Source organism: Notolabrus celidotus, chromosome 21 (assembly GCF_009762535.1).
Source record: "Notolabrus celidotus isolate fNotCel1 chromosome 21, fNotCel1.pri, whole genome shotgun sequence".
Taxonomy (NCBI): domain Eukaryota; kingdom Metazoa; phylum Chordata; class Actinopteri; order Labriformes; family Labridae; genus Notolabrus; species Notolabrus celidotus.
The window spans coordinates 15,365,627-15,374,559 of NC_048292.1; the positions used below are offsets into that span (position 1 = coordinate 15,365,627).

The following is an 8,933-nucleotide window of genomic DNA, read 5'->3' on the forward strand; positions in this document are numbered from 1 at the left end:
ATATTTAATACATTTAAAAAATATCTACTCATACAGCTGAAAAATTGTCCCTAAGATTAGACGTTTATAGTGCGCCCATGGCAAGAGTATTCTTATCAGCCTACCTATGGGTAGAATGAACTTTTCATTAACAGTCAAGTCTAAACATAAGCAGCACCTGTATAAGATCTCTTCCCCATAATATTTCTTTTGGCACTTTCCTCTCGCTCAACCAGTCCTGTGGCACTGCCACAGCCCACAGACCATAATATGTTGTGGTCTGTGGGCTGTTTTCTTCTGTTGGGTCGACATCTCCTTCACTCAGCTCCTTGTATGTTTTAAGTGTGGGCACTATTTCTCTCCTCTTTGGTTACCCATTCACCCTCAATCTAAAGTTTTTATTTCTCCTAACTAATAGAGGATAATATTTTGATATCCTCCATGTTGTCTACACATGCGATCCCAAATTAGCGTTTTTGTCAGATTGTCAACTGGAAGAGGGGAAATCATAAACTTTATAAGTGCTTGCCCCAACCTGCAGACTCCTTTGATAAGCCCTGGGAGACGTGTTTAAACAGATTGTCCCTGCCTTTGCTCTTGCTATTTAGAATGAATAACTATAGTTCCAGGGTTTTGACCAATCAGGATCCAGTATTTAACCCAAAAATCGGACACCTGATCTCACTGCTGCAGTTCTAGGTAGTGATATCATCATTCAAAATGCGGCCTCACCTGGTAGAGGACCACTTGCTGAAAGACCTGAACCAGATCCACATCATACCCTGAGCCATTTCCAGATTAGACCCTGATGTTCTGGACCAGATCCACATCTCTAATTAGGATAGAAATATTGAACAAAGTTTTTGAACATGGATTCAAAAGAGCAAAGAAAAAGAAGACATATTCAGAATCATATGATTTGAACATGCAGTGTTTGTCCTGAGGGGGGCGCCACAGTTTTTATAGTGAAAAGTGAAAAGTGAACAAAGATCATCATCGGTGTAATGAGGATATAAAATGATTTCAAAGTCAGATTTATAGTTTCTGTTTATTCAGAAAAAGCTGGAAATATTGAACCATGAATCACGTGAGTTTAATGATCGGTTAATTCACTGACCATTATTATTTATTGCTGGTCACGAGCAGGATCATCTCACCGGGGGAATTAAAAAATCAGAATCGGCAGATTATTTTGATTAAAGCTGGTTAATGAATTTTAAATGGAGCAGTTTCATCATGGCTTCTGGACTCCCGTAGACCAGGTCTCAGCAGGACTGGTCCGTCACACACTTCCTGTGCATCTCCTGTAAAAAACCAGCTGGCTGAATACTGAGTGGCATTTGTTGAAATGCTGAACAAACTCAGAGAGAGGAACGTTTCTGGAATGGTGAAGTCACATTAAAACCTGTCTGAGAGGACCCAGTGTGACACCAAAATCTGAACCTGCAGACGGAGGTCAGGGTGAAAAGACCTGATCAATGCCAGTACTGATCAGGATCAATACTGTATGAGGTCATGAAAGGAAGGTGTAGAGGGTACAGAGACTTTGTAGATCCTTCTGGACCAGCTCTGTGACGACATCGAGGCAGGACAGCTGTCTGCACCCCATCAGAGTCCAGGCGTTCAGGGGCCAGCGGGGGTCCAGGGTCCCTGGATGTGCTGGCTCTGCAGGAGCCTCTGCAGCTCCTTGAACTGCTCTACCGTCTGGTCCTTAACGTCAGGGTTTGAGATCTGCAGGCGGATGCTGTCCGTGGACCAGCTGAGTTCTCCAGAGAACATCTCCGTCAGGATCCGAGCCACCACAGGGACCACCTAAGAAGGACCAGAACCAGGTCAAAACCAGACCATCAGAACCACCTAGGACTCACAGTTCTTAATTCTAAGAAAGAAATGGAGTTCAGAGAGAGCGCCCCCCGTGGACAGGTCACATAAACTCACCTGGACCATGATGAGCTTCTTCTCTCTGGGTTTCTTGTCAGGCCAGTCCTCCCCAAAGCAGAAGTAGATTTCAAAGGGAGGCGGGTTCTGAGCCTCTCCCTTCTGGAACTGGATCAGCTCTGTGGACGAGTTGTTTCACACGTTTAGTTTCAAACTGACACTCAGCCGGTTTCTACCTGTGCTCTGATTGGTCACCTTGCAGGAAGTGGTTGAGGCTGAACACCTTGATCTTCTTTTCCCTCTCCATGGGGTTTGGTGGACCCTGATCCGGCACGCCAGGTCCAGACCAGAACACCTTACACTGACAGAGGCGGATAGCGTAGATGTCCTGCTCCCAGATCTCAAGGATCAGACCGCGATCCATCACGTCCAGTAGAGCCTCCGTGTAGAACCGCTGCTTTTGGTTCTGGATCTCAGACGTCCCCGGAAATCTGACCTGCTGCAGAGTGACGGGTCCGAACAGTTCCACCTGCTCCGGGGTCGGCTCCAGGTGTCCGAAGTAGAGCCTGCAGCCCTGAGGGTTACTGACCGTCAGAGAGCCCACCGTGCGGCCCCGGTACTGGAACTTCAGATCCAGATCTGTCACTGTGGCAACAAAGAGGGTTGAGTTACGACATCTGTTACTACGGCAAAAAAGAAGGGGCAGCAACCAATAGACCACATGCTACTTTTTCAGGACCAAGTCTGGGTACCTGTGCCTGGAGTCAGGTGAGACACCTTTGAGGTTCAAGGCCCCAGACCACACTCTCTGTGCTTCCTGCTCGATGCTAAGCTTGGCTAATTCTACCTACCTGGACCAGGACTGAGTCCACTTCAGTCCTGAATCTGCACATGCAACCCCTCTTTAAACCTGTTTGGGTCAGGTCTGAGGTCTCCTGTACCGGAAATTCTACAGAGATTATGAGAACCAGGTTAGAGGTCAAAGGTCATACTCACATGGGACGCTGCTTAGCAGGTCGTACTTGTAGGGTTGGTTCTGAGGGTCTCCCTGAGTCTGGACTCCCCCGACGTCGCTGGTCTCCATAGAGGCTGGCCCGGAGGGGTCAGAAGCAACCAGGGGGACCAGAGAGTTCAGGTCCTGAAGACCTGGAGGACAGACAAAGGACCCCTGATGCACCACTCGCCTCGGGAGGTCAGAGGTCATGTTGGGGTCTGAGGTCATTGGGAGGTCTGAGGTCATTGGGAGATCGGAGGTCATGCCGAGGACAGGTGGAGATGCAAATGCCCCGCTGGAGGACAATCTGAACTGAGACACCTCTGAAGCAGCCATGAAGTTGAAGGAGGGGGAGTTAGTGGTCCCTGGGTCTGAGGAGACATGACATCATCAGATCTATAATCTGCTGTTTCAAAAACAATAAAAACTTCAGGAACTTTGTGGTCCTGGGTTCTCTTTCCAGGGTCTCTTCGTGGTTGGGCGTAGCTTAACCCTGATTGGTTGATCATATATCAAACCTAATAAATGTTTTTTTTAATGGACCTGAATGATAAATACAGAGTGCCGCCTCCTGCAGACTAATCAGATCTGTCAGTCGAACAGACAAGTTTGATCTATTTTAAGTTTAAACTTGTCTGTTTTCGTTGAATATTTCGCAATAACCGTTCAAAGCATTATTTCGAAGGATTCATCCTGTTGACTCAGCAGGAGTCAGTTTCACTTCTTGACAGTCTGTTAAACTTCCTGAAGTCTAAACCCTAGAGAGGATGTTTTTTAGTGTTGATGTAAACTGATGTCTTGAGGTCACTTTGAGTAAAATCAAAGAAAGTTAGAATTTTTTAAAATTTCTCTTCAGACTGAAGTCTCACTCACTGATTGTCAGCTCCATCAGGTTCGGCATCTGAAATAAAAAACGATTTGTGATTTATTATTTTATTTTTTTTGGTGAGTTAGGTGATAAAATTTAAATATCTTCTTCTTCGGTTTATAAAATGTTTGTTCCTCACCTCCTCTTCATCTTCATCACCACCCTCTGAAACACAAACAGGACAGACATGTGAGGATTTAATATACGAGTTCATGTGGCACAACACACAGAGACACAGTTCAGGGTGTAAATTCAGAGACTTCAACTCTACACCCAAATAAGAGTGAGATTGAAATTCATCGTGTTTTCAAAATAAAACGGTTTCCTGTGGCTTCAAATTTCATGGGATAAGAATCGATGCTTTGAATTAATTATTGAATAAGAAATAATTTGGTAATAATCATCATCATCACCATCATAATCATAATGATAAACAAAATAATTTGAATAATAATAAGTAGGAGTAGTATTTGAAGCAGTATTAATATTAGTTATTAATATTAGAATTATTATTATTTTTTTAACAATCTTCTTATTGGGTTTTGCTTTTAACAGAGGGCGGAATCAAAATGAATGTAGAAAAATACAGCACATAGATACAAAAAGACAGCCCCCAACCCACCCACCACCCCCCACCCTCTCCAACCCACCCTGTTCAGGTCCGGTCCTTAGTTCCTTTAACAAGAGCGCCTTATTCATTGCAGTTCAAAAGATATTTTGAGAGAATTAATAAGTAAGTACTTAAATAAGGATGAATTAAAACAACATAAATTCCACTTCTGGGAGTCAGTTCAGATAATACAGATAGTCAAAAAACAGTAAACAAAATTACAAAAACTAAACAAGACCCTCAGATGCAGAGAGTGAAATTACATTATTCTGCTCAATTGATCACAATCCCATAAGAGGGACATCCAGAGCAATGAAAAGTAGGCTTGACTTATGTCAGTTGTCAGTATTTGTGTTACTAACTGGAGAGTGTAGAGGAGTTACAGATTCTGTCTCCAAGAATAGTAGAAAACGCCCCAGATATTTTTAAACTCTCCTTGATTGCCCCTGAGGTTGTACATTATCATGTCATTTGGCATACATGATGCTAATTCATGAATCCATCTCTTTGTTGTAGGAGGTTGTTCGTCTTTCCACTGCATGGATATACATTTATAGCTATGATAAGGCTGATTTTAATAAATGTATTTTTGTATCTACTGATATTTTTTCCACATGCATCACCCAAGAGAGTGACTCTTGGCTCTGCTGGAATCTTAATGCTTGCGATGTTGTTGAGTGATGCCATTATAAATGTCCAATATGGGCTAAGACGTGGGCAGGCCCAGTATTAGAATTATTGGTGTTTTTATATTAATAATAATAAAAGTACAGGTATATCTGTATGATTTAGCTCCAGGTGTGTACTTACCCGTGCTCCCTGGCTGCTCGCACACCTCGTAGATCTTGAAAGGTTGGACAGGTGTTTCTTTGGTTCCATCGTACTTCAGCTGAAACTCGCGGCTCTTGTTCAGAGCACAGCGAAGGTTTGCTTTCCACTTGGCGGGGTCGGGTTCATCCACGCCATCCTGATACTTACCTGTCTCCAGAGCCCACGCCTGAAAGACACAGCACAGGGTTAGAAAAGCACATGGAAAGTCTACACAGTCCACACCTGAGAGACACAGAAAAAATTGAGCATAGTTTTAGTTTAAGCAAGCAAGTCAAACTCAGCACTCTGACAGTCCAGCACTACTTTCTACACATCTAAATGACACATGCAAAAATGGGCATTGTAGTTAAACTGCTTAAGCCTGACTACGACTTCTGTCACAGTCACAAAGAAGATCCCATTGCAAAAATATTTGTCTTTCTCCGTACAAACAATCCAGACAGGATTATATTCTCTGACTTCAACTTTCATGATGAAGAGTCTCCAAAGGAAACTTTACCAATAAATGTCAAAGCTCCGTCCTGATTGGTCTACTATACTGTGAGCACACAGGTCATGTGTTGTAAAAGGTCAAGGTTAGACTACCACAGCTTCTTTGTTGTAAATTCACTTCTACAAGTGAGAGTTCAATTTCCATCCAGCACAAAAAATCATGCCAGGCCTAACAGAGTTTAAACCTGGCCAATAGATTGACACTGGTTAAAGAAAACAAAACAAAATAAAATAAATAAATAAAATATATTTTAATAAAATAATACAAAATAAATGAAATAAAATATAATAATACAAAATAAATGAAATAAAATATAATATAATATAATAATACAAAATAAATGAAATCAAATACATCATAATGTACTATATTTACAATATTATATAATAAAACAAAAATAATCAAATAAGATAAAATAAAATATATTTTTATTGCGGATGACACCATTTTATACACTTCGGCGTCTTCCCTACTGAGTGCAATTAACAATCTACAAGCTGCATTTAACACTGTACAAATGAATCTTTGTAAACTGAGGCTGGTTTTAAATGCAGACAAAACTAAAGTGATATTTTTCTCAAAGTCCAAGAGGACGGTGAAAGAGGACTCTAGTATTTTCACTTCCACAAATGAGGAAACCAAATGTGTCCCAACATTTAAATACTTTGGTTTTCTCTGAGATGAAAATCTTTCTTTTAATCATCGTATTTAGAGTTTAACCAAAAAACTGAGGGTGAAGTTGGGTTTCCTTTATAGAAACAGCCGCTGTTTTTCTTTTGCTGCTCGTAAAAAGCTCATTCTAGCAAATTTGTATCTGTAAGTGACTCTGGTGATGTTTTTTATATGCATGCTTCCTCAACCTCTCTGAAAATTTTGGAGGTAGGCTTATCTTCCTTACACAACAGAAGAATGGAGCATTTGGTATGTCTTTCTTTATAAGGCCGTTCTCCCGCAGCTGCCGTCTTATTCATGCTCCTTATTGACTCCTAAAGTTGTCAGTGGCTGTCACCTTCGGTCCCATGGACAATTTATGGTAAAAGTGCTTTTAATGTCTTTTCTCCCTCATCTTGGTCTGAGCTTCAGGGTCACCTGAAACTGGATTCTTTAATTCGATTGGAGGATTTTACAACTAGGATAAAGGACCATCTGATCGGCATGTGCACATGTTTTAGAGCTTAACACTGCTAACTTATAAATGTATGTATTAGTTACTTGTTACTGACTCCCTTGTAAAAGAGACTTTGCATCTCAATGGGAATATTCCTGGTAAAATAAAGGTTAAATGGAATAAATAATAATAATATAAAAAACATTTTCTAAGCACTATAACACCATAAAATTGAATGTATAAAAGTTGAATGTATTTTATTGTACATAACTTTATTGTTTAATGTTGTACTGTATTGTTTGTGTTGTACATTTATCACAATTGGGTGCACATTTAGCCCATGGTTAAATTGGGCGCTTATATAGGCGACAGCCCGGGTTTGAGTCTAGCCTGCGGCCCCTTCCGACATGAGATTCCCCCATGCTCTCCCAGTTTCCTTCACTATCCACTTTCCTCTCCTCTATCAATAAAGGTGTAAAAGCCCCCCAAAAAAGGACTTAAAAACATCTGTCACAATTCAGTGTATTTTAATATATTATTTTATATTAAACAATGTCTTACATTTTACTTGTATGTCTCACTCTTTTAATGGCTGTTAAAAATTGAGTCACGGTGGTCTCAAATTCACCATGTGAGTTAAACAGGTGAGTTCAACAGGTATAAAGTCTAAGAGGGACTCTGACCTTGAAGATGGTGTTTTCCTCCTCCGACGTTGGTGTGTGGCGTGTAGCGTGTTTCCAGGGGATCTGGAACAGTCGGTGCTCTGGACTGAGCCATTGTAGACCAGGATACCTGCCGCTGTTCACCTGAGCCAGCAACCAAGGCTTCAGACGGATCCTGCGGGGCTGGATGCTCATGATTGGGGCTGGGACAGAGGTCACTGGGATCAGGTCCTGAGGAGACTGGGAGCTGTGGGGAAACAAGAGTACACACATCAGTTCTGCTGATGTCCATGATGATAACTAAATTACTTAACCCATCAAACCCTGAGAACAGGTCACTCATTTTACCCTGAAACCACACAAACACTTCTTCATGTCCTGACTTCCTGGGTTCCCGAGCTCCACATCTGCTCCCGATTTTATTTTAAAGACATAAAATTATGTTTAAATATTTATATTCCACACAGTGAGCAGCTATCACCTCTTACCTGTTACTGTGCAAGCCTATTTAATAATGAGGTACACAAGAATCTGTTTGAAACACCTACACACACGGATAAGAGGGCACGGGCACACACACACACACATACACACCTTTTGTTTCTGCATGTTTTTGTTCCTCAAAAGTTTTGGGAAGTCATTGAGTCAGAGTCATGGGATCGAACCAACAAGTTCAGACTCATTACGTCCCAGAGGTGAGTTCCACAAAGTTTTGAATTTAAGTATGAGTGTGTAAGAGTGTGTAAGTGTGTGAGCAAGTGTGTGTGGGCAGTGATTTCACTGATGGACTCACCTGGTTCTGCCAGAGCTCCGTGAATCGGTCCACAGGTTAGAGTTCTGGAGCGTCAGCGTGACGTCATCAATTAATCACTCAAACAAACACACAAAAATAAAAACAAGCAAACAAACAAGCAAACAAAAACAAACAGCAGATGACCGAAGCTGCTCACGTTGATTCTCTCGATTGAAACTTTGACGGAACTGAGTTCAAATCCGCATCAATGTGACGCGATGAGAACTACTACTTCCGGTTTGAGAGACAAAATAAAAGCTTCAAAAAAGTTTTAGAGCAGGAGTGTCAAACGGTGTCAAACTCATTTCAGTTCAGGGGCCACATACAGCCCGAGTTGATCTCAAGTCGGCCGGACAAGTAAAATTATAACATAATAACCTATAAATAACGACAACTCAAAATTTTCCCCTTTGTTTTAGTGCAATAAAAGTACAAGTACATCCTAAAAAATGTCACATTTAACGAACTATATTTTTAAATAAACTGCTGTTGTATTTTTCGCCATGATGAGTCTCATAGTCGGGCCACATATGATATTCTTTAAGCACTGAAACCTGCTGCAAACACACCAAGCTCACAGGTTTCCCAGTCACCTGACACAGTAGTGCTAGTGTTGGTAGTGAAGGAGCGCACCTATGACGCACCCATATGTATGGTAAGCACATGCACGATATGAGGTTCCTTCGAAAATTGGGGATCCACCACTTCTACATATAC

The 8,933-nt window shown here is 41.6% G+C and overlaps 1 protein-coding gene across 2 annotated transcripts; it reads right to left on the minus strand.

Annotated features, from left to right (window-relative positions):
* Nucleotides 1–1,008: 1,008 nt before the first annotated feature.
* On the minus strand, nt 1,009–8,440 carry irf5 (interferon regulatory factor 5). Of its 2 annotated transcripts, none has more exons than XM_034673469.1 (9): nt 8,217–8,440; nt 7,445–7,670; nt 5,140–5,326; nt 3,859–3,884; nt 3,725–3,752; nt 2,854–3,222; nt 2,113–2,502; nt 1,918–2,036; nt 1,009–1,791 (listed from the first exon to the last, which is right to left on the minus strand). In XM_034673469.1, the coding sequence occupies exons 2-9, from the start codon at nt 7,616–7,618 to the stop codon at nt 1,603–1,605; spliced, it is 1,482 nt and encodes a 493-aa protein (XP_034529360.1). In that variant the 5' UTR covers nt 7,619–7,670; nt 8,217–8,440; the 3' UTR covers nt 1,009–1,602. The 2 variants fall into 2 exon arrangements, with proteins under 2 accessions (XP_034529360.1, XP_034529361.1); XM_034673470.1 differs by lacking the exon at nt 8,217–8,440 and adding an exon at nt 8,018–8,191.
* Nucleotides 8,441–8,933: the final 493 nt, after the last annotated feature.